Source organism: Heptranchias perlo, chromosome 31, assembly GCF_035084215.1.
Source record: "Heptranchias perlo isolate sHepPer1 chromosome 31, sHepPer1.hap1, whole genome shotgun sequence".
Taxonomy (NCBI): Eukaryota; Metazoa; Chordata; class Chondrichthyes; order Hexanchiformes; family Hexanchidae; genus Heptranchias; species Heptranchias perlo.
In genome coordinates, this window is record NC_090355.1 from 30684792 (window position 1) to 30710830 (window position 26039).

At 46.2% G+C, this 26039-nt stretch overlaps 1 protein-coding gene across 1 annotated transcript in view; it reads right to left on the minus strand.

Annotated features, from left to right (window-relative positions):
- Nucleotides 1-648: 648 nt before the first annotated feature.
- Nucleotides 649-26039, minus strand: part of LOC137300350 (uncharacterized) — a 35857-nt gene continuing 10466 nt past the window's right edge. The window contains exons 6-10 of the mRNA XM_067969434.1: nucleotides 19541-19663; nucleotides 16818-17687; nucleotides 14900-15364; nucleotides 8040-8729; nucleotides 649-4650 (exon numbers count right to left, since the gene is read on the minus strand). Coding sequence (XP_067825535.1) covers nucleotides 2609-4650; nucleotides 8040-8729; nucleotides 14900-15364; nucleotides 16818-17687; nucleotides 19541-19663 — 4190 coding nt within the window. The 3' untranslated portion in view covers nucleotides 649-2608. The remainder of the gene's footprint in view (nucleotides 4651-8039; nucleotides 8730-14899; nucleotides 15365-16817; nucleotides 17688-19540; nucleotides 19664-26039) is intronic.

Here is a 26039-nt window from a genome sequence, read left to right on the forward strand (position 1 = left end):
AATGGGGTTGCCATGCTCCACTTTTGAGCAATATCTCTGGAACTTTCTAGAATGAAAGCTGGACCACCCCCCGCCCAGGAAGTTTGATGTTAAAATAAAAATCTTTCGTTTCCAACCCACCTACCTCTGTATCTTACCCTGTGGAGGCTTTTCAATTCAGAGTTATTGTTACCAAAGAATTTTTCATCCATTAGTAATCATCAGGACTGAAGGCACCCCCTTTCTCGGCACCGTTTCCCTGTCCTTTGGCTCACCCTTTCTCGGTCCTGCCCCCAGCCATGTCTCAGTCCCTTTCTCAGTCCTTTGCCTCGCCCTTTCTCGGACCTCTGTCCTACCCTGTCGCTGTCCCTGGCCCCACCCTTTCTCGGTCCATTATCTCACCCTTTCTCAGTCCATTACCACATCCTTCCTTGGTCCCTATGCCATCTGTTCTCTGAGCCACCTCCTGTCCCCTGCCTGATTTTGGTCTTTGCAACACATGGCAATGTTCAATGGCTATGACAGACTCTCCTGATTGGCCAGAAGCACTTGAATGATTTAGAACATGATGTCAAACGAGGTTCATAATTCTTTGATAATTTGGCTTTAGAATGGCAAAATAATTTCCTTATCATACCCTCCCATTAAACATGTGACATTAGTCTGCTATTCACACAGTGTCAATTCAGTTCTACTTTTATTAGCACTGTATTCATTTTATACAGCATGTATTGTAAAGAGAAGAATGTGCATTCAAATAGTGCTTATCATATCCTCAGGACGGTGGTGGTGATTAAAGGAGGAATGTTGGCCAAGGAAACCCCCTTGCTATGAAGGAACAGCAATAAATTGCCAAGTCAGGCTGGTATGCGACCAGGAGGGGAACATACAAGTGGTGTTGTTCCCATGGGGCTGCTGCCCTTGTCCTTTTAGGTGGTAGATCTTGGGATTCCAAAGACTGCACCTTTTGGCAAGCGCCCTAAACTTCAGCTGCTTCATCAATGACCTTCCCTCCATCATAAGGTCAGAAATGGGGATGTTCGCTGATGATTGCACGGTGTTCAGTTCCATTTGCAACCCCTCACATAACGAAGCAGTCCGTGCCCGCATGCAACAAGAACTGGAAAACATCCAGGCTTGGGCTGATAAGTGGCATGTAACATTTGCGCCAGACAAGTACCAGGCAATGACCATCTCCAACAAGAGAGAGTCGAACCGCCTCCCTTCGACATTCAACGGCATTACCATCGCCGAATCTCCCACCATCAACATTCTGGGGGTCGCTATTGACCAGAAACTTAACTGGATCAGCGACACAAAGACTGTGGCTACAAGAGCAGGTCAGAGGCTGGGTATTCTGCGGCGAGTGACTCGCCTCCTGATCCCCTAAGCCTTTCCACCATCGACAAGGCACAAGTCAGGAGCGTGATGGAATACTCTCCACTTGCTTGGATGAGTGCAGCTCCAACAACACACAAGACGCTCGACAGCATCCAGGACAAAGCAGCCCACTTGATTGGCATCCCATCCAACAACCACTACCATCTTCCTTTGTGCTAGGTATGACTCCAACCACTGGAGAGTTTTCCCCCTGATTCCCATTGACTTCAATTTTACTAGGGCTCCTTCGTGCCACACTCGGTCAAATGCTGCCTCGATGTCAAGGGCAGTCACTCTCACCTCACCTCTGGAATTCAGCTCGTTTGTCCATGTTTGGACCAAGGCTGTAATGAGGTCTGGAGCCAAGTGGTCCTGGCAGAACCCAAACTGAGCATCGGTGAGCAGGTTATTGGTGAGTAAATGCCACTTGATAGCACTGTCGACAACACCTTCCATCACTTTGTTGTTGATTGAGAGTAGACTGATGGGGTGGTAATTGGGTGGATGGGATTTGTCCTGCTTTTTGTGGACAGGACATACCTGGGCAATTTTCCACATTGTCGGGTAGATGCCAGTGTTGTAGCTCTACTGGAACAGCTTGGCTAGAGGCGCAGCTAGTTCTGGAGCACAAGACTTCAGCAGTACAGCCAGGAAGTTGTCGGGGCCCATAGCCTTTGCTATATCCAGCGCACTCAGCCGTCTCTTGACATCACGTGGAGTGAACCAAATTGGCTGAAGACTGGCTTCTGTGATGGTGGGGGATGGATCATCCACTAGACACTTCTGGCTGAAGATGGTTGAACCTGGAACCTTCTGACTAAGGCATGAGAGCTACCAACTGAGCTAAGTTGATACTTAAGAAATAGGTAATGAGGCAATTGTTTAAAGTCTTGAGGATACAGATTATGTACATAAACACCAGAGATTTGGCCTTATTGTTCATGCTATTATCTCGGCCCAAAGGATAAATTAACAGCTCTTTTAATCATTTCCAAGCAACTGTAATACTATATATACTGCTCTGGTACTGCAATGTGAAATGCAGCAGCGTTCAGGTTGCTTATTCAATAATGCTTTTGTACTGATGCAAATTCTGCCGAGCAAATAGGATGTCAGATCACGGGGCAGCCTGTATTTAGCTTTCCTATCCATCTAGTTTGTAATCAAAAAAGTCAACATTTGCAAAGTGTGAATATTTGACATCATCACACTAATTGTTCGTAAACCCAACTGCCAGGTGATGTGACTTTTATTCAAAATCCAATCTTTTCTTCAGATTGTAAAGCACGTTAATAACCGTTAATTCATCATCTGTTTGAAGCTCTTCTCTGGTCGGTGGGTTGCGCTGCACAAAGTCAGTGTGTCCAGGTAGGTGGCCATCCTTTCGGGCTCCTCCATCCGCAGGTCCCTCCGCCTCATTCCCAGTCTGCTTGTGGGCTGTCCTCCCGCTGACCTTTTCACACTGAACATTTAGCAATGTGTTTAGATCATCTCCTTCGAGTGGGATCCGCTCTGCAAACCTGTTACCAAACTCACTCTTGTAAAACCACCGACTGTACAACGAACTTAAGCCAGTCATTTCAAGGGCAGAGCCTGAGCATTCAATTTCCTGCAGCCCTTTATCTGCTGACAGTGGGATCAAAACCTTTTCTGTTTTAAGTCCGGCCTTGCTTGCCTCAACATTAAGAGCTCCACTGTTTTGCAGTACTTTATTCTGGACTTTCTCTAATGAAACTGGACGCTGCATTTCATCAATTATTTTAAAAACTGATTTGTAGATTTTTTTGGAATAGTTTGGTAGATGACCACAATGATCGATATGCAGGTTGGAGTATCTGCTGATCTCTGCACCAAACTGGTAAGAGAACTTTCCCGCCTGTGCCGCAATTGGACTTTGAACGTGTCCCTCCAGTTCCAAATTAGATTCCCTGTTTATTGATGCATCATTCCTGTAAGAGACATTTTGGAAGGATGTTGTCTCAGATCTATTGGCACATTCTTCCACACCCAGTTTATGCTCTCTCTGTACCGATGTATCATTCGTTGAAGTGACCTTTTGCGAGAGGTTCGTCTCACTGTGTTGCGATACTGGAGCAGGCTCGAGTTGGGTCAAATTCTCTTCACTTTGCATACTCCAAGCACATGGCCAGCTAAAGGAGGTACTGGCTGTTTCAGCTTGGCTCATTTCATCTTCAGTAGTCGCTCTGTCTGCTGCGATTCTGCCATTAACAGATACTGTAGAACTCCCTACAAACGATAGAGTTTGTTTATTGAGAGAATTACTTAACTCAAATCTACTTCCATTAGACTGATGGATTTCATCCATAAAAACACAATCTTTGTTGACAGTTGTCTCCATGTCACTGAACACATGTTCTGAAATATCTGTTGCAGATGTGTGTGTATCAGCAGGAATATGTCTTGGCTTCTTGCGTTCATCTGGAGCAAATACCAAAATGTCCGGTAGACTGGTGTTTGTTCTTGTCATAGTGGATAAAGTAGTCTCTTCTCCTTCAGTTGCGTCAAAGACATTGAATTCTGTGTCAGCTACTAATTTGTGTCTACTCGTGAATTGACCACTTTCACCATGATGCTTATCGTCTTGTTGCAAAGTGCTCTTTTGAGACACGTCGAACCTCGGTTGCTCACAGTGATGACCGGAGAGAGTGAAGCGACTGGCCTGTTGATGTGAAGTTTCAGAAAATGCAACACGACTAACACGTCGACAGTTGGAAGTCTGTAGACCAGCACTTGAACTGAGGCGAGCGTTTCTGGGTGATGTTTGCTGATACTCAGAGTATTTATCATCCAAGTCTTCGTTTAACTCCAATAATTGTAACATATTATTTTCCTCGTGTTCATTTTGAGACTTGAGAGGTTGAAAAGTTGTTTCCTCTTCCTTCAGCAGGTTGGCTTTGCTTGGAATGCCAGCCTGTATTGTTTTTTGAGAGTTACATCTAGGTTTTCTTTCTGAAGAATATTCTAATTCCTCATGAGTTTGAATATCACCAGGTGTGAGTTGTCCAAATGTCACACTAACCATTTCCTCATTCATGTTGGACCATTCTTCCATGGATGCTAAGAGGGCACTGGGTGCTGGTTTAACATTGACCAATTCTGGGGTCCTTGAGCAGAGCAGTTTGAGTTGGTTTCTTTTCTTTGTACGGTGTCTAACCCCCGAGATTAACGTCTTCATATTTGGTAGGCTGACACTCTTGTTTATTAGCTTAAGCTTCCGTTTTCCAAATGAATTGCTGTTTGGTGAACATATCAGCGAGCTACAAGTTCGATCTGTGTGAAAATTTTAGTACAAATAATGTTTTTATAACAAGTGGTTTAATATTTTATTGATGCAAAGTTTGAGTACGTAAGTTAATCATTTCTTTAGGCAACAGGCTTAAAGCAAAAGGATTTGCTCCGGCTGATAGCCCAGTTATGAAATTTAATAAATCTAGTAATTTGAAGCTGTAACTATGTGAGAATGATGATGGAAGCTGTCACAAAAACTGATTTCTTTCAGAGAAAGGAACCTGCCACCCCTACCAAGTCTGGCCTACATGTGACTGTAGTCCCACACTTCATAGTTAATTCTTAATACCCTCTGAAGTGGCCTAGTGAGCCATTCAGATTTGTAAACAAAGCCCTACAAAATGTTTTGGGCAATAACTGAATCTTTGCAGGCATTGCTCACATCCAAAGGAGAGAAAAAACAAACATCTGTGCCCATAGCAGAGCAAGTTGTTGCTCTGTTTCATCACAAAAAATCAGCAAAGAATTCATGATTATTGGTTATTGAACTCATCGTAAGTACATTTCCCACTGCGTTAATAAGACACCTTGAAGACAATATCATAGCATTCGATCGATAACATTCTGTTCATGAAGAAAACACTCAGATCAGCCGCAGCAAATCCTTTTGCTTTATGTCTTCTTGTTGCTTATCAAAAAAAAATCTATTCAAGGTCAGTTTGACCTAAGATAGTCCCACATCCATAACACTGGAGAAAATGAATCAAGGCATTAGAATGCCGAGCCAAAAATTACCAGGTAGTCTGTAGAGGCAGGACAAGTCAAATTAGGATGTCCCAGGCAATCCTGGACATCTGTAAAAAGGGGGTGGGGATGAGCTATATTAGCCAGGAAGGTCCCAGATTTGATCCCTAATCCGTATAGTGTTAGTTAATCTCACATATGGAAGGGGGAGGAAATGAATCAGAGTTCCAAAGCTCTCCGCTAGAAAGAGTGTTACCTGGATATAATGATTCATTGGGCTCAACTGTGGTGCTTCCTACATCAAATTGCCTGCCAGCACTCACTATAGAACCGTAGTAAAGATACAGCACAGAAGGGGGCCATTCGGCCCACCGTGTCCGCGCTGGCTCTAAGAACAACCAGGTGCCCATTCTAATCCCACCTTCCAGCACCCGGTCCGTAGCCCTGCAGCTTACAGCACTTCAGGTGCAGGTCCATGTACTTTTTAAAAAAAGAGTTGAGGGTCCCTGCCTCTACCACCAATTCGGGCAGCGAATTCCATACACCCACCACCCTCTGGGTAAAAAAGTTTTTCCTCATGTCCCCTCTAATCCTTCCGCCAATCAGCTTAAATCTATGTCCTCTAGTTCTTGAACTCTCCGCTAGGGGAAACAGGTACTTCCTGTCTACTCTATCTGGGCCCCTTAATTTTGTACACCTCAATCAAGTCACCCCTCAGCCTCCTCTGCTCCAAGGAAAACAACCCCAGCCTATCCAATCTCTCCTCGTAGCTGCAATTTTCAAGCCCTGGCAACATTCTTGTAAATCCTCTCTGCACTCTCTCTCCAGAGCAATTATGTCCTTCCTGTAATGTGGTGACCAGAACTGCACACAATACTCCAGCTGTGGCCTTAACAGTGTTTTATACAGTTCCATCATTACATCCCTGCTTTTGTATTCTATACCTCGGCTAATAACAGAAAGTATTCCGTAAGCCTTGTTCACAACCTTATCTACCTGTACTGCTGCCTTCAGGGACCTGTGCACATGCACTCCAAGGTGTCTCACTTCCTCTACCCCTCTCAATATATTCCCATTTACTGCTTATTTCCTTTTATTGTTTGCCCTCCCTAAGTGCATTACCTCACACTTCTCCGGGTTGAACTCCATTTGTCACTTTTCCGCCCACTCCACCAACCCATTGATATCTTCTTGGAGTCTACAGCTATCCTCTTCACTATCAACTACACGGCCAATTTTTGTGTCGTCTGCAAATTTGCCAATCATGCCCCCTACATTCAAGTCCAAATCATTAATATATACCACAAACAGCAAGGGACCCAACACTGAGCCCTGTGGCACACCACTGGAAACGGATTTCCATTCGCAAAGACATCCATCGACTTTTACCCTTTGTTTCCTGTTACTGAGCCAAATTTGGATCCATTTCGCCACATTTCCCTGTATCCCATGGGCTTTTACCTTTCTGACCAGTCTGCCATGTGGGACTTTGTCAAATGCCTCACTAAAATCCATGTAGACAACATCCACCGCACTACCCTCATCAATCCTCCTTGTCACTTCCTCAAAGAATTTAATCAGATTTGTAAGGCATGACCTTCCCTGAACAAATCCATGTTGACTATCCCTGATTAAACCATGCCTTCCCAAGTGACAGTTTATCCTATTGCTCAGTATTGATTCTAAATTTTTCCCAACACCGAGGTAAGACCGACCGGCTTATAATTGTTCAGCCTTTCCCTCATACCCTTTTTAAACAATGGTACTACATTTGCCGTCTTCCAGTCCTCCGGTACCTCCCCTGTATCTAGTGAGGATTGAACTATCCAGGGTCATGTGAAAAATGACTACTTGAGCCAAGTTCTGGAGTGCAGAGGTGGTTCCCTGAACTTTATCCAAGGCTAAGTCAGAGTGAAACACAAAATTAATGCATTAAGTTAAGACTGTTTTTATCCTTGGGTCTAAATTATTAAAGTTGGTACCTCAATCCAGTTGTGTAGTTCCACTAACCTGGTGTAAGCCCATTCAATTTCACTGGAGGTTCAATGAAATGCAGCCTACGTAATTGTACTTGTTAAAACATATAACCTTGTGTTCAATGGAATAACCTATGTTGAGTTTCTATCAGTTTGCTTCCAGAAACTGTCAGTGCATAACACTCCCCAATTACAGTTTATTGAACTCACGGGTTCTAGTATTTATACACAAGTCAACATACCCTACTGCCAATCTTTCCCCTGCCCCCCCCCCTTTTTTGTCTCTGTGACAGCATCTCCAGCAGGTTCCCACTCAGCCCATCATGGTCTATAAGGAGCTGCTCATCAGGTGCAGGTCTAGGATTATAGGTGTTAGTTGGCTCTGCAGTGTTTATGATAACATTTCCTATTCTCTTTCTATGCGGTACAAGTCTACTGTTTCTGCAAGGCCTGTATTTATCACAGCGGCGGGAATGGTACTTTGATGTTCTTTCCCTAATTTCTCCTTCACCTACCAAACCTGGACCCAAGATGTTTTCTTGACTAAATTCTTTTGCTCGATGCCTACATTTGCTCTGACCAAATCTATTGCCCTGCATTGGATTTATTTCACTTCTGTCAAGTGCATTTACATTTTGATCATTGTGTTTGAGCCTCCTTTCCCTAATGTATATGAACAGTTTGCCACTTGTGATACTGGTTCATCAGTACCTTCTACTTCTGGTAGTTGGGCATCTCCATCTCCATTGAATAAAATTGAACTTTGCAGTTCCTCTCCCATAGAAATTGCAGCTACATTTGCGTATCTGTCGACTGCAGTACCGTGAATTTCCAGTTTGGGCCCAACGGAACTAATTGGATCCCACAGTGCTCTTTTGTCTGCTTCACCAGTACAGTTTCCCACAGCTAATGAGCTTTCATTCAATCCAGTCACTTTTACAGGATTACGTGGTAAATGATGCTCATCTTCCTCGCCCATCTCATTCAGCTCTTTGTTGAATGCTTTGGCTTCACTGCTCTCCAAGTTTTCAGACTCAAGGTCTTGTGATCCCATAGCCTTGATTCTCTCCAAGTTGTCAGTTTTGAATTCCCACTGGGATTTTATAGCTTCACTGCAGAGAATGGAGAGGTCATTCCTATTTGATGAGTCTCTGTCTTCAGTTTGAGTGCCGTGAGCTCGACCAGAGGCATTTCTCAGAGACTGGTGGGTGTTGGTTGAAACATTAAGAGAGTTTCCTGACGTATTATTGGTATTTGTCAGCAGCCTCTCAGGAAAGTTAATGTTATTGCCGAGATACTGACCTTCCTCCTGACAGTACAAATGGTGCTGTGACATATATAAATTTGTCAAATCATTCCTGCTTTGGACTATTTGTTCTACCTCACAGTGCTGCAGCGTCACTGTAACAGAGGGGAAAAAATCTCTTTAAATACTAAACATTGATTTTGAAAATGAACTATTATATTTCATAACATCTCACATCTACAAAATTGGATTTTAATTTTCTAAAGAAAACTAAGTAAAAATGGAAAAGAGATTATGGGCTCGATTTTGCGATCGCGTTTCCGGCGGGTTTCCAGCGGGTTGGCCCCGAAAATCCCGATATCCGGTCACGTGACCGGATCGCGACGAAATCCCGGCCACTTCCGGGTACCGCGCTGACGTGCGGGGCTGCGCGCGCAAGCCCCGCTGGTGGGAATCCCGCAGGCAATTAAAGCCAGCGGGGTTCCACTTGAGAGTACTTAACTTGCTCGTTGTGGTCAGTTAATGAGCTGAAGCAGCTGTCAAAAGAGGAAGTGTGGGATTTTAGGTTAAACGCAGTCAGTTTCCCACACTGGGGGAAACAGTACCTTTCAAACCAGGCGTGTTGCAGCCAGCAGCCTGTGGCAGGTGCCAAGGTGCGCTCCACGGGGGAGCGCCCTCACCCACGCAGGAGGCCACCGCGTCACATAGGGCAACCCCTGCCCTCCACCACCCCCCGCCAAGCCAGAGGACAGACCGACACGAAACCGCAGCCGCAGTCCGAGGACCCACCCACCTACCCTGCACAACCCCTCAGACCAACACCTGCCAGATGGGTGGTGCGTTGACATCGTCGGAGGACGAACAGGATGACCAGCCCCAGCAGCCTCGCAGTCCACGCCGTCCGCCTCGGAGAGGTGGGGCCCCCCAACACGGTGCTGCGGCACACCCACCTGCACAGCAGGAGGGAGGGCAACCGCAGAGAGAGATGCGTCGCAGGAGGCACTACCCTCCGCACAGGGTGTACAGAGCGAGGCTCAGCTTCATGGACCTCTCCGAGGAGCAGTGCATACGGAGGCTCAGAGTCAATCGCCAGGTAGTCGCCGACATCTGCAGCCTCCTTAACGACGAGCTGCTCCCTGATGGACCAAGCAGCATCTTCTTACCTGTCGCCGTCAAAGTCACCACTGCCCTCAACTTCTTCGCATCCGGTTCCTTCCAGGGTGCCACCGGGGACATCACCGGGGTCTGTCAGTCCTCTGCACACAAGTGCATAAGGCAGGTCACCGATGGGTTGTTCCGCAGGGCCTCCCACTACATCAACTTCGCCATGGACGAGCGCAGCCAGATGGAGAGGGCGGTTGGATTCCATGCCATGGCCGGCTTCCCACGGGTGCAGGGTGTAATCGACTGCACCCACATCGCAATACGGGCACCTCCGCATGAGCCAGGGCTGTTCATCAACAGGAAGGGGTATCACTCCATGAACGCCCAGCTCATCTGTGACCACCGCCAGAGATTCCTACACGTGTGCGCCAGATACCCCGGCAGCTGCCACGATGCCTTCGTCCTCAGGGAGTCCGCCGTCCCGCCCATCCTGCAGGCACCCAACGCCGGCAACGGCTGGCTCCTCGGCGACAAGGGGTATCCCCTCCACACGTGGCTCATGACACCTCTGAGGAACCCCATCACCGAGCCGGAGCGTCGGTACAATGACAGCCACACTGCTACCAGGTCTACAATTGAGCAGACCATAGGGCTTCTCAAGATGCGCTTCAGGTGCCTTGATCGTTCTGGGGGAGCGCTGCAATACACACCATTCAGAGTGGGACGAATCATAGTTGTCTGCTGTGCCCTGCACAACATGGCCCAACAGAGAGGGGTGCCGCTGGAGGAGGCCCCATCCACACCCGCCACCCACATTGAGGAAGGCGAGGGCGAGGAGGAGGAGGAGGAGGAGGAGGCGGAGGAGGAGGACGCGCCTGAGGATGTTGGACGACCCATGCGCCGAGCCGCGACTCACCGGGATGGTCGCCGGGCCAGGGAGGCACTCATACGTCAACGGTTCTCCTAGAGTCAGACAGTGCGAGGCGCTCGCATCTCCTCACCTGCACATGCGAGGGGCCATACCAGCCCCCTCCACTGAAGAGTGCTGCCAGTAATCCTGCACCCACAGCAGTGTGCCCAATGGGTGGCAGCAGGTGTTCGCCGTCATGATGGCCTCCACGGAACACACCTATTGCACAAGCCGTGGAAGAATGGACGAGAGGTGGCAGGAGTGGTGAGAATAGACTATTTAATATCTCGAATGTGACATTATATTAGAAAAAAAGTACGAAATAATAAACACCCTGGTGTATTCCCTTTGTGATTATAAGGCCTTTGCAATTCTTTTCCGGGAACCCCTACGTGGTGCTACCCCTGTGGCTCCAGCAGAGGTAGTGGCAGGTTGCTCGTCTTCTTGCCTTGACCGGGTAGATGCTTTTGGCGGACGGCCCCTGGGTTTCGGTGCCCGTGAGGGCACCTCCACAGACTGCTCCTCCTGCACCGGGGCAGGGGCAGACTCGGCCACCTGGAGAGGAGGCACCATTGCGGGTACTGGTAGAGAGGTGGGCGACGGGTGGGACGTGGGGGCGCCTTGAGAGGCGTCCCCGCTTCCATGTCCCCGGTCACCATCATCCCTCTCTTGGCCTCGGCCCACATCACCCCTTCCACCCTGCTGGACGGCAGTTTGGATGGCATGTGTGAGGCCTTGCAAGGCCACCCCTAGTGTATCCGTCAGCCTGTTGATGGCGGCGGAATGTTGCTCACCCTGAATCCGTACAGACGTTGTCAGGGCCTGCATGGACTCGATCTGGAGCTGTGCGTGACGCTCGAGGGAGGCCAGCCTGTCCTCCACCGCAGACAGTCCCGCACCTACCTGCGACACTGTGTCGCCGGTACCCTCCTGTGCCTGCGCCACCAATGCCCACATGCAGGAGGTGGACTCCTCCATCGCCTGCGCTATTGTGGACAATGCGCGCAGCACCTCTGCCAGTACCTCAGCAATTAGCTGGTGGCCCTCGACGACTCTCCTTTTCACTGGTGGCCCCCTGGGTTCAGCATCTGGGTCCGGCTGAGCAGAGCCTGGAGATGAGTGCTCCCTCCGTCGCGGACCCTCCGCGGCTGCCCCTGCCACCAGGGTCTGCTCATGCTCACTCGTGCGCGGTGACTCACCAAGTGCTACCCCAACTAGTTGGCGAGGGGGACCCACCGAGGTGCGTGTCTCTGCGCTGGTGGATGGTTGGCTCTGATGTGACGATGCACCCTCAGAGACCGCCATGTCCTCTGAGGAATCGCCCTCCACGATTGCTTCACCCAAAGACGGACCTGCAAGAGAACAGAAGGCACTTTGAGGCATGTGGACCAACTTGACAGTGCGCCTGATGGCAGGTGATGAGACGGTAACTCGCGATCATGGGTGTTGAGTGTCAGCTTTCCCTTACCGGCCGTTTCGGCAGCGACACACTCGCCATCGGCCACCGACAGGCAATGTCGCGTGCGGGCGAGGTCGAGCGCCTCCACCTCTGCGTCGGTGAGCTCCACCACTTGCGGCGGCCCACCTCCGGTGCGTGCCCTTTCCCTATTGTTCTTGCTTCTCTTCTCCTGTGAAGGCAAAACACAGATGTGTGAGTGGGTGCGTCTTGCATCGTGAGACGCATCGAGCATCGGTGTGGTTGGGTTGAGCGTGGCGCGGAACGGATGGGAGGAAGCGTGGGCCACGTGCCCATCCCATTGCATGGGGATTGGGGTGTGTGGTAGTGTTCGGGTGGGGTCAGGGACGGTGGGTACTTGCGTGCATGGCGAGGATGGTGAATGAGTGGCTGTGAGGATTGCTGATGGAGCGCAGTGGTGGCTGTGCAGGAGGGGGTTGTGATCTGCTTGGCGTGATGGTGGGGACGGGATGTGGGAGGGTGCGTTGGTGTACTCACCTTGCCAGACCTAGTCAGGTCATTGAAGCGCTTGCGGCACTGCTCCCAAGTCCTTGGGGTGTTGCCCCTGCTGCTCACCTCCGCCGCCACCTCTGCCCATGCCTTCCTGGTTGCGGCGGCAGGGAACTTGCGTCCATCTTCTGGGAAGAGTGTTTCCCTCCTCCTCCTCACGCCCTCCAGCATCAGCTGCAGTGCCAGGTCTGAAAAACGGGGCGTAGCCTTTCCCCTTTGCTGAGCCATCGTCTCAAACCGCTTGCTTGTAGCAGGAGGGGCTTTGGGAGACTGCCCCTTTAACTGGAGCTCCTACATCGCGTCGACGGTACTGCGCATGCGCAGCCGGCCGGCACGCAGCTGGGGAGCGGAGAACCCGGAAGCAGGGCTTAATGGGTCCAATTATCCCGCGATCGCGTGGGGGACGCACACGATTAGCCGTCCGCGTTTTCCACGCTCCCGGAGGACCACCCGCTGGGAACCCGCAGGCCTGCTAAATTCGAGCCCCATATGTTTGTTTTCTAAACTCTTAAGTAGCTGAAAGATTTTTTTAATTATTTATCAAAATTGGAACTGTAGTCCTCAAAAGGAATATTACAATGTGATATTATTACAAACCTTAAGTTTTCAGTGGAAGCTTTAATAGAAAGAACTTGTATTTTATAACACCGTACCCTTTATTCAGGACATCCAAAAGTGTTTTAGAACTAATGGATTACTTTTAAACTGCAGTCATATTGTCACGGAGGCAAAACCAAAAAGCCTATTGCGCACAGCAAGGTCCCACAAATGAATGATCAGTTGATCTGGTCTTGATGGTATTGGTTGAGGAACAGTGGTCAGGACAAACTCCACGCTCTTCTTTGAATTTGCCATGGAGTCCTTCACGTATACATAAAGAACATAAGAAATAGGAGCAGGAGTAGGCCACACGGCCCCTCGAGCCTGCTGTACCATTCAATCAGATCATAGCTGATCAACTCCACTTTCCTGCCCGATCCCCATTTCCCTTGATTCCCCTAGAGTCCAAAAATCTATTTATCTCAGCCTTGAATATATCCAACTACTTAGCAGCCACAGCCCTCTGGGGCAGAGAATTCCAAAGAGTCACAACTGTCTGAGTGAAGAAATTCCTCCTCATCTCAGTCTTAAATGGCCGACCCCTTATCCTGCGACTGTGCCCCCTAGTTCTAGACTCTCCAGCCTGAGCAGGCAGACGGTTCTCATCCGAGAAACAACACCTCTGACAATGTAACACTCCCTCAGTACGGCGAAAGGGAAGTGGATATATTTGAAAAAGAAAAGTACTGATGGGTAAGAGAATATGGCTAAGTGGATAGACCTTTGAGAGCTGACACAGTCATGATGGGCCAAATGGCCTCTATGTGCTGTGAAAGTCCATGATTTCTATGTGCTCAAGTCCTGGAGTAGGGCTTCAATCCACAAACTTCTAACTCAGACTTGAGAGTGCTACCAGCAGAAACTTAATAAAGGTTTTCAGACCAAAGCAAGACCAACCTTTGGTCCGAAAACCAAATTGGCAGTTCAAGCAAGTTTGTATTTAAAAAATCAGTTTTAACATGTTTTCAGCTTTGAATTGTAGAATTGTGACAAGAATAATTACAAATTTGGGTAATTCACTTTTTTTTTGGCAGTGGAGCCTCAGCCGGGATCCACAGCATGTTCTGAATCTTCACTTTGTTAAAAGCACAACGAGCGTTTGACATTAACAACATCTTGCATTTGTATATCGCCTTTAACGTAGTAAAAATGCCCCAAGGTGCTTCACAGGAGTGTTATCAAACAAAAATTGACATCGAGCCAGAGAGGGAGCTGTTAGAACAGGTGACCAAAGCTTGGTCAAAGAGGTAGATTTTAAGGAACTACTTAAGGAGAGAGAGGCAGAGGGGCGGAGAGGTTTAGGGATTATATTCCAGGGTTTAGGGCCTAGGCAGCTGAAGGAACATCATAAGGGAAAGATACACCAAACTCAATACCCAGCTTTCCCATCTGGGTCACATGAGTTTTAGGTTTTTAGAATTTGTGTAAAAGAGGGGAAAAAGTTTTTTAAAAAGTAGAGGTCGGGGCAGTGTTGGGCGGTGACACTGAGTTCAGCCCCCGCATGCCACTGAGTTCCTCAGCACATCATTGTAGGGAGGTGTTGAGGGGAGAGGAGGCACATTGCACCCCCACATTAAGGCATGGGAATACGGGGGACAGACCTCACACCAGGTGCCTCTGGAGTGCCTCTTAGCGGCCAGTTCAAGAAGTTCTGACTCGCCTGCAGCAGATGGGTCAAAAATCAAGAGACCAGAAAGGAAAAATGTAAGAAAACTTAGAAGGTAATATACCTCAGTATCTATTACCTGTTTCAGAATGTCCCAAGCTTCCTGCCTTTCCATGTCGCGTGTCCGTGCCGATTACATTGTCAACTCTTATATTCTGTAGAGGTGGAGTGTCAGCAGCGTGAAGAGAGCTGGGCGCCGTCTTACAAGGTCGGATTGTCTCTCTCGTCTCGGCAGTATTTTCCTTACTCTGTCTTTTCCTGTTTGTTTGTGTTTCTGTGCAAATCTTCAAAAGTTCCTCCCTTTGCTCCTCATGGTTATCCTTAATGTTTTGTAGCTCATCATTAATCAGATGTGAAGCAATCACAGACACGGCCTCCAGTTTGCTGGCATCGAATTCTTTCGGTGGTTCACTCTGTCTTTTTGTCCCTTGCCTCGTCTTTGACTCATTGCTGTGTATGGCGACACTCCTCAGCGTTCCCTCTGTCCAGTACTTTCTACAACAACAGGTAACCAGACAGATAGCCACTGCCAGTAAAAATCCCCCTGGGAAGGAAAGGTTATGAAATCCAGGATTATTTTGAAATTTTAAGAAACTACACAGCTTCAAACTGAATTTTATAAAACATTTTATCGCTCTAAGATGGGGTGTCCAGACTGTAGCCCAGTAGAGCCCGAGTCCAGGCAGTTCCTATTTGTGCTCAGATTTCATGTTTGCTGGTTTGTCCTGTTTCAGTTCTGCAGGCTTTGAGGTTCAGAAAGGGCTGTTGCCTCTTTGATTGATAAATCCTAAATCCGATCAGGCAGCAAATTAACGGGAACTTGAATTAAATTTGACATGTGCCCTTGAGACTCCATGGTTTGTGTGCATGTAGCCCATGAAAACAAAAGCTTGGACATCCTACTCCATAAGGTATGTTATTACAACCTCCCAGACCATGAGACAGGTGAAAGGTCCCAATCGGGGTTCATTGACATTCAATTGACAAGTGATTGAGCTGGTGCAATTAGAGTTTAGATAGAACTGCAGTGCCTGCATATCTCAGCCATTCTATTAGACTAGATAATGACAGACAGCAGATGATTGGAGATAGGGAGAGAGAGAGAGAGAGAGAGATATTGTGAACATATTGAAGAGAGATAGGTAGGAATATAAATAAAAACTGTAAATAAATATTGTGCCAAGAGATATATAATGTGGATAGATACATAGATAGGGTAGGGAGAGGACAATGTAAATAGAAAGGTAATCTCATTTGGATACAATCAGCCAGCACCACTGATGAGATGGTGAATCGAGCAGCAGTGCTGCTGTGTCTCCCACGCAAATATGGATCAAAAAGTCGACCTCACACATGACACGACCGTGTAATCTTCACACTTCTAATCAATGGCTGAAAGAAACATTCTTTGGAACCAGTTTTCAACCGACCAGAGCACAAACCTTTTCAACATGGGTCCTATTTCCAAAATGAACAGCAGCACCACCCAAGCGTAAGACAAATCGGAAAAGCATTTTCAATTTTAGAAAAGACTGGAAATAATAGAATGGGTTATACTAGCAAGAATTAAAGTAATAAAACTAGGAAAGAGGAAGAATAGGGAGCAGAAGTCTTTAAAATTATTTATTTAAAATATTTGTTAATACTAGAGATCTGAGTAACTTTATTACTGTAATATTAGTGCTTTTTTCAGTGCCCCAGTCTGTAAATGGAATAGGTGTTTTTTCTGTAAACTAATTGCCCCACGGAGACTGGAATTCCCTGGGACCGACATGACACTAAGTCTTAAGTAAGCCCAGCACAGGCATGATGGGCCGAATGGCCTCCTTCTGTGCTGTACAATTCTATTATTCTAGATAATCACCATGCAAGAAAAGTGTAGAGTATGTTTTATCATTCACAATTCTCATCCCACAGCTGAACATGAACACGTATGCTGCAGGCTCACCTCTCTAAATCCAAAAAGAAAATAACATTTTTAAAAAATATTTTCTCACCTATAAATCCATAAACCACAGCTCGAGCACTGAGGATTGGAATGATTTGCAAGGCTGGAGTTGCAGGGAGTGGAGTTGTTGCAGGGAGCGGAGTTGTAGACGAACAGTAGCTGGAAACGAGATCCAGGATGGGCTTTCCTTTCACATTATCCGGGCTTTCACACAACAGGCTTCCTGGATCCTGCACGGTCTCCCTCCGTGATCCCAACAACAGCACCAACTGACAGCTGCACTCCCAGGGGTTTCTCTGCACGCGCAGGGCCTGCACGGACCCCGGGACCTCGGCCAACGTCACGAGCTCGTTACCCTCCAGAAACAGATTGCTCAAATTCTGCAAAGGTGCGAAAGCATCTTCGTCAATGAAAAGCAGCTTATTGTTAGACAGATCCAGCTCATTGAGGGAGCTCAGTCCATAGAACGTGTCTGTGGATATATATTGGATAAGATTCGATGCTGCATTAAGTTGAATCAGTTGGGTCAATGTCTCAAATATGCGTGGAGGGAGATAGGAAATCTTATTTAAGTGAATATGCAGTTTTTTAAGTGAAGTCAGGTCTGAAAACCAGAGCGGCTTCAACACATCAAGTGAATTTTTGTTCAGTTTCAATTCGGTCAGATTTTGAAGACTTGCGAACACTAAGCTTTCAACGCTGCAGCTCTCTAGTCTATTGTTGGAAAGGTCCAGCAGTTGCAGGCTGCTCTCCTCTGTTGTTGATGTGGCAAACGCGTTGCTTAAAAGCGACATTTTGAAATCAGTTATCGACAGGTACCTCAGGTTGGAGAAGTTCTGGAATGCTCTTGGTTCGATCGTTGAGATAGATCCTCCCTGAAGCAGTATCACTGTCAGTGACTTTGGCAAATCTCTTAAAACTTATACACAGAGAAGAGGTTAATTAAATACATAGAATTTACAGCACAGAAACAGGCCATTCGGCCCAACTGGTCTATGCCGATATTTATGCTCCACACGGGCCTCCTCCCACTCTACTTCATCTCACCCTATTAACATAACCTTCTATTCCTTTCTCTCCTGTGTTTATCTAGCTTCCCCTTAAATACATCTACACTATTCGCCTCAACTACTCCTTGTGGTAGCAAGTTCCACATTCTAACCACTCTCTGGGTAAAGGAGTTTCTCCTGGATTCCTTATTGGATTTAATGGTGACTATCTTATATTTATGACCTCTAGTTTTGGATTCCCCCACAAGTGGAAACATTTTCTCTACGTTTATCCTATCAAACCCCTTCATAATTTTAAAGACCTCTTATTAGGTAAAGTAGAACAACTTTTACAACGCAGACTATTTCTGGGCTTTAACATTCTTTGATTCTAAATCCATTTCCTTTAAATCTTGCAGCCATTTAAAATAAGATGCTATAAGTTTCACCTCTCCTCTGTGTCATGAAGCTGAGCTCTGACTAACCTTCTTACTGATCTATTAGTATTGGTGCTGACTCTTGCTGTGGTTCAGTTCCATAGGTCTCAGCCACCATCCGGTACCTCACCCACATGGCCACCCTTCATGTGTGAGCTTAGTCAGCAACCTCATCTCACATCTACATCAGCAGAGGTCAGATAGTGATCAGGAGCAGAAATCCTGACTGATTGCCACCTCTTTCCAGCCCAGGGGCACCAGAGGTAGCTGTAGCATCCTAACTGCTAACCTGGCTGAGATCAGCAAACTCAGTACAAACCAGAGATTGAACTTGGGCCCTTCCAGGTCTAAAGGGCTCAGTACCACATGAGGCAGTGCATTCACCCACTGAGCTATCTGGTGAACTTTTCTTTTTTAAAAAAAAATTCAGTGTTTAATATCTTACTGATCACCAGCAGAGAATAAGATTGTTGAATAAATAATAGCGATTGAGGCTCTAGTGCACACTATGGAATAACAATCAGGAATTAAGCAAAAATAAAAGGCAATGATCAAAAACGAGTGCGGAGACCTCAACACTATATCCGACTGATGATAGACCCAACAATGGTTTTAATGACTGTAGTCAGATTCACACAGAGGTTCATAGTAACTGTAATGTAGTGAATCAATAAGCTTTATCCATTATCATAAAGAACCTGTTTATACACAGGGCTGTATTATAAATTTTCTGTAGCATTACGTAAAGGGGGAAGTAGTTGAGGTGAAATTGGGAATCCGAGGTGAAGACTCAAGGCCCTTATTACTGGCCACCAGCGGGGTCAGAAAGAGTTGGAGACCGGGGATAGCTTGATTTAGTGATTAGGTGATGCAATGTTTGTGTTTTAAAATCCTTTGGGTTGTACGAAGAAAGGAAGAGGTAAGGAGTTCCATCTTTCTGGGGCCCTGGGAAAGATTGACTCAGAGTGGGAGATGTGTGATCAGTCCCTTAGGAGTAATTTTGTGAAGTTTTACTCCTGGGCGGAGCCTCGCTAGCTACGAGTGTGGGTCGAAAAATCAGTATTATAGCCCCATCTCCTCTACCGCACTCACCGCTGGAGAGGCATTTCTCTGAGTGAAACCATACAAATTCACCTTTTACTTCAACACAGCGAGAATACAGGGAGGAGGGAGTGTGAGTCGGATGGTGTAGTGAGAGCTTAGGAGAACAGAGAGAGAAAGTTTAGACGAACAATGACCATTGCAGCAGTTGGTTTCCTCTGGTTTAGCAAATACATAGGCGACTAACAGTGCTCTGAAAATGATTGACTTGAGCTGTTTCCATCTCCTGCTGAAATCGCACTTACCCTCCTGCAGTGAAGACACAAACTTACAATTGGCCAGATCTCCAGCACAAGTGCAGCGTCTGGAACAGGACTGCGCAGCTGCAGATAGCAGGGTCGCAGTGAGACACACGAAGAAGAAATGATCTGTTGAGAGATGCAGATTTTTTAGGAAAATAGGAAGGAACATAAGGCCATTCAGCCCCTCGAGCCTGTACTGCCATTCAGTTAGATCATGGCTGAGCTGTATCTTAACTCTATTTTCCCACCTTGGTTTCATATCCCTTAATACCCTTACCCAACAAAAAAAATCTATCAACCTCAGTTTTGACATTTTCAGTTGACTCCCAGCCTCAACAATTTTAGGCGGGGTGGGGGGGGGGGGGCGGGGGTTGGGTTGGTGTTGGGGGAAGAGAGTTCCAGATTTCCACTACCCTTGTGCTTCTTGACATCAGCACTGAATGCTCTAGCTCTAATTTTAAGGTTATGCCCTTTTGTTCTGGACTCCCTCACCAGAGGAAATATTTTAATGTGCTGTTGACTTTGGCTAGAATCATAGAATGGTCACAGCACAGAAGGAGGCCATTCGGCCCATCAAGCCCGTGCTGGCTCTTTGTAAGAGCAATCCAGTTAGTCCCATTCCCCCGTTCCTTGACAAACACACCAATATCACGACACCCATCATCCTTCTGTCTGCTCTTTTTGTGTCTGAAAGGCAATGCCACAGGAACTGTGCGTTAAATACATTAATTAACTTGGTGATTGTAGAATGTGCAGCAACCCAGTGTCTCCTTCTGGGTTTAAAAAAAGGCGCCTGTGGAGAGAACAGACCCGTTACCGTTTGGTGAGGACCCTTTTTAATATCTGTACATCATGAGGCACAGAAGGAAGTGGGGAAATCAAACTTCTGTTTAAAAACCACAGACTGTTGGTGTCTTCTTTACGTTATAGAAAGTTTCCGAGAGCCCAGGCTGACCAAGGGTCTGCACCTGAATCGTTAACCTGTCGTTTCACCCTCCAGGCGCTGACTCTCCTGTTGTGTATTTTCATCTTTTACTGTTTTAGTTTTAACGATGGGCTTTGGAGGAATTTGAAGCCATTAATCTTCAATCACTCTCATGCAACCTCAATCCTTTATTCATGTTTAACTGCAGAATGTTCATGGGTATTTTTCTCAAACTATCACCTCACAAATCCTACTCTTGTTGCCCTAAGTGCTGCTCGAGGTAAGTAGGTGGGTGGGATTGTTCTCTCCGCAGCTGCACACTGCCTCTCCCTTTCTCGTACCAGAACCTTAACCCCCGTGCTCCCAGGAAAGGAACATTTCAGAGGACTGCATCAGCACAAGAAACCAATGAGCAGCAACATTCACTGTGCAGATGTGAGGGGTCGACATTAGGAATACATTTGCTGCAGCACAAGTCTGTTTGAGTCTTCAGGTTAGCTGGTAATGTCAGCAAGGGGCTGCACCTTGACCGTGGTGAGAAGGCTTCTGTACTCCAAGAGCTATGCTGGAGGCAGTGTAACTCCTGCTAGGGCCACACAAGTATGAAAGGCTGAAAAGTAGGAACCAGACTAAAGTCTGTGCACCAGTCCTCGTGGTAGGGGGTTGTGAGTCATTTATGATCTGTCCACATAAAGAAGTACTTGCATTTATATAAAGCTTTCACAACCTCGTCCCAAAGCGCTTGTACAGCCAATGAAATATAGTCACTATTGTAATGTAGGAAACACAGCAGCCAATGTGTGCACAGCAAGGTCCCACAAACAGCAGTGTGATAATGACCAGTTTATCTGTTTTTTAGTGATGTTTGTTGAGGGATAAATACCGGCCAGGACACAGAGGAGAACGTCCCGCTCTTCTTCGAAATAGTGCCGTGGAATCTTTTGGGTCCACCCGAGAGGGCAGGAGGGGCCTCGGTAACGTCTCATCTGAAAGACAGCACCTCCGACGGTCAGCACTGGTGTGTCAGCCTGGATTATGTGTTCAAGTCTCTAGAGTGGGACTTGAACTCACAACCTTCTGGCTCAGAGGCGAGAGTGCTACCCACTGACATAAAAATGCCTTTTGTTAAAGAAACAATCCAGAGACAAGACGAGTCGGTTACAGATTTGCAAATATAAACACCAACTGTGGAGAGCCACGATCGGTTGGATGCAGGGCAAGATGATACTCCGATTGGAGTCAGATGCCTTGCTCTGGACAGACAGTAGTTGAAGAAATGGGTTGCTTCATGTGCCACTAGCACAGGAGACACTAAATAGCTAACAAACAATGTCAGACTGGAAGGCATTTTCATGGCATGTCTCATTCACATCACTTGTGTTTTCATTTAAAAAAAAGTTTAAAAGCAGTCAGTCTTTATTGCAAATATATTAAAACCATATCCAGCCTGAAAAAGACATCATAATGGGGTATTACAACAAAATTACACTGTAGTGCCTGAATATTACAATATAACAATTCACCTTTAAGAAATGTTTAAACCTCAGCTAGGACAGGAGTAGATATCTGACAATTAGCCTCAATGCAGCTCTGAGGTAAGGAGGAAGCAGCTAGTGACCTTAATCCCGATCGCTATCAAGTGATTCCTCACGGAAAATGCCCAGTCCTCAGGCAAAGTCTGGGTTAAATACAGTGGCTATGCCCCCCATAGTAGAATAGCTGGCTGAGAGTCACTGTCTAGGCTCACACAAGAAGAATGGTTCAATTTGGATGAGTGGCCTATGGAATCTCACTGCAGGAGCAAACTAGGAGGAATCTTAAACAAAAAAAAGTATAAAATATTTAGATGTAAAACAATAATCGCATTATACTTACTTTTCATCTTCCTCCGTGTAAATTTAAGAAATTTACAGAATGGATTCCCGCTAACATCTTCAAGCCTTTTTCTGAATTTTTATCTCTTTTTTTCACCATCTGTTTCTTGTCCTGTTGACTTGCAGTTTGATGGCAGATTCCTGAGGCATGCAGTAACCAGTAGGATTTATGCTCGGGGAGTCTCTGGTTCATTGCAGATGTTAATGAGCCATGTTAGAAAATATAAACATTAACAGAAGGTGACAAGTCCTCACAGCACCAGGCAGATGGGCAAGTTGGGAGCTGCGTGTGGTCAGGAAATGTCTTGATATTCTTAACCTTCTTAGTTAGTTAATGAGTTTAATAACTGATCAGAACCATGAGACGGCTGTAACTTGACTCTGGAAACTTCTATGCACGAGTGGCTCTCCCATGGCAACATTTATCATTATTGGGATCTGAAGCACAGCTGTGTTGCTTAGTTGCTAATCTGGACTGTCCCTTTAAGGGGATTGTTCAACTACTCCATGTGGAAATCCAAGGTAAGTATAGCTGCTGCTTGTAAATTGCTATATTAAGTGATCAGTAACTTGCTCGTAAGTTTCAGATTCCAGGTCAATGACTGGTTTTCCTTTTTTTAGTGTAAAGATTGCTCTGTAACAAAGTGTGACATAGGAACAGGAGTCAGCCATTCAGCCCATCAAGTCTACACCACCACTTTTATTAGTCAACCAGCTCTATCTTTTCAATTCCAGTTCTTTGCCTTTTCTCCATATCCCTCAATACTCTTACTTCCCAGGCAAGTTTATCTCACCCTTTTGAACACCTCAATTCACTTTGCATATACGGCATTTTGAGGCAGTTCATGCCACACTATCACAACCCGATGTGTGAAAAAGCTTTTCCTGGATTTGCTTTTAACCAGTTTAGCTCACGTTCTAAGATTATGTCCTTTTGTTCTAGATTCCTCTACTGGAACGAAGAGTCATTCCCTAAATACCCTGTCCATTCTAGTCATTATTTTAAACCCCTTAATCTCCTCTTCCTCCAGGAATATGACCTAAATTTGCCAACTTTTTACTCATAACTCATCCCAGGATCATCCTGGTGAATAATCACTAAACTTTCTCCAAGCCCAGTGAATCTTTCCCAAGATAGTTTGCCCAAAACTGATCAGACTCCAACTTAGGGCTGACTGTGAAAATTGCAATGTTATTTCCAAGCTTTTATATTCGAAATCTTTGACATGAATCCCAGCAACACATTGGCCTATCAGATTGCTATTTGCACCTGCAAACTAGCTTTTCAATGACTAATGTACCTAGACCCCTAAATCCATTTGCTCATCTCCCAGTCACTCGCTCCTTAGTGCTTCCCCATTTATATTATATTCCCAGCTGCCATTCCTACATCTAAAGTCAGGTACCTCACACTTCTATGTTAAACTGCCATCATTCTGCCCACTCATTCAATCTATCTCCTTTGCAGTTTTATGCTCTCTCTTCACTATATCCCCTACCTTAATAACATTTGCAAATTTGGATCTGCTCCCTTCTATTCCACGTCATGTATAATGAAAAGCTGACTTGTCACTGGAGAAGGTCCCTTTCACCCATACCTCTCAACCGGTTTACTATCCAGGCCACAAGGCTATCTCCAATTCCATTTACCTCGATTTTAGCCATCAATCTCTTGTCATTTAATCAAATGATTTCTGAACATCTACATGTATGATGTGTGGAGTGATGGCTGTGTGCAGATTTAAGACTTTTAAAAAAAAATGTATATTAAGGGATTGGGTATAATTCCTGTACACTAAAGTAATTTTAATTTCCACTCCCATGGTAGTAAAAATAATTGTCTCTCTACCCCTGCACTACTTGTGGAGCTGTTGATCTCAGTTCCGATGTTCCCACAGGTGCACCCTGCAGCTAAGTGGGGGTGGGGACAATGATGGTCAGCATTCCCATCGCTGCACATAAGAAGGGAAAAAATTGGGAAGGAGAACATTTTCTTTTTTTGGATTTTGCTTTAGTCATACTTTATTTTATCGCCAAGAGTGGGAAGCATCAACTGTTCGAGGGTCAATCCATTGCCTGTAACATAGTCCTCGTCAACATCTTGCCAATCCTTCACCCTTCAATTCTTTGCCTTTCCTGAAGGCGTTGATTCCTGGGTAACTGTACCATACCGAGCCCATGGGCCTTTAATCATATACAATTCTTGCAGGTGAGTGTTGGCAAGTTATTCAACTGTAAGGTACATCATAGTCAAACCTGATCCTATCCCATCTGATGTACACATAAACACACACATTTAGGATCACAGGAATCTCGGTTCATTTTCCCTTCCCCAACCCAGGATACTGATCTGAAGAATTATTTTTCAAGTGTAGGCAAAAGCTGCAGCAAATTTTGCACAACAAGATCCCACAAACAGGAATTAGATAAATGGCCATTTAATCCACTTTGGTGGGGTTGATTGAGGGATAAACATTGGACAAGGCCCTGGAAGAACTCCCTTCTTCAAATAGTACCATGGCATCTTTTAGCATCCAGCTGAACAGGCAGACAAGTTCTTGGTTTAACATCTCATCCGTGACAGCACCTCCGACAGTGCAGCGTGCCCTCAGCCTTGATCATATGTACAAATTCTGGAGTGGGGCTCGAACCCATAACATTCTGACTCAGAAGTTTGAGTGCTACCACTGAGCAAAGGCTGGCACATATCAGAGATCTAAGCAGGTACCTTCCTAGTCTATCTGGCTCAGCTGCTCACTAGATAAACTCAGAGCCACCAGGGGAGCTCACATTTAACCAATTGTATCACAAGCTTCCATACAAACATACAAAGAATGACGGACAGGAAGAGACCCACTCGTCCATCCTGCCTGTCTCACACTACTGCGATGTCTTGTGCATCACAATATTTACACTTCCCACCCCAACCGAAACCAGGTGATGATTTGGTGAAAAACCACTTTAAAAACCCAGGCCGATTGTGTGGGGGGGGTGGAATTCTGAGAAATTCCTCTCCGACTCCCTTAAGTGATTGAAACTGGTCCTGAGGATAACTGTGGGACTGATTAATGTTATACAGCACCGACCTTTTGTACGAGGTGGTCTCTGCCCCTGCCAGAAACAGGTCCAGCTCTCGCTTCAAGGAATTCAGCGAATCAGTGTTCACCGCACGAGCCGGCAGCCTGTTCCATAGGTCCACTATTCGCTGGGAAAAGAACCACCTCCTCACAACAAACATAGATCTGGCCTTATAAAACTTGAAATTATAACCCCTGGTCCTCCTTATTTAGTTGAAGCAAGCTGTCTTCACTAACACAATCTAATCCCTTCATCATCTTACAAACCTCGACCAAATCACCCCTCAGTCTCCCTTTCTCTAAAATGTCAGCTCTTTTAGCCTATCTTAATAACTGACACGCTTCAAACTGGGAATTAATCTAGTGACCCTCCTCTGCACCCTTTCCAGAGTCTCATATCACCCACCATGTGAGGAACTGGACACAAGGCCTAACCAAGGTCTTGTAACAGAACAAAATAGTATGCTTTGTCTTATCGTCAATTGTCCTATAAATACACCCCAGCATCTCATTCCTCCAGCTATTGCTTCACAGCATTGTTCATGAACCTTTAGAGATCTATGTACCAAAGCAATGTTATCGATCTATTTTCTTCCATTGATAGAAACAGGGTGGTCGAGCACGAG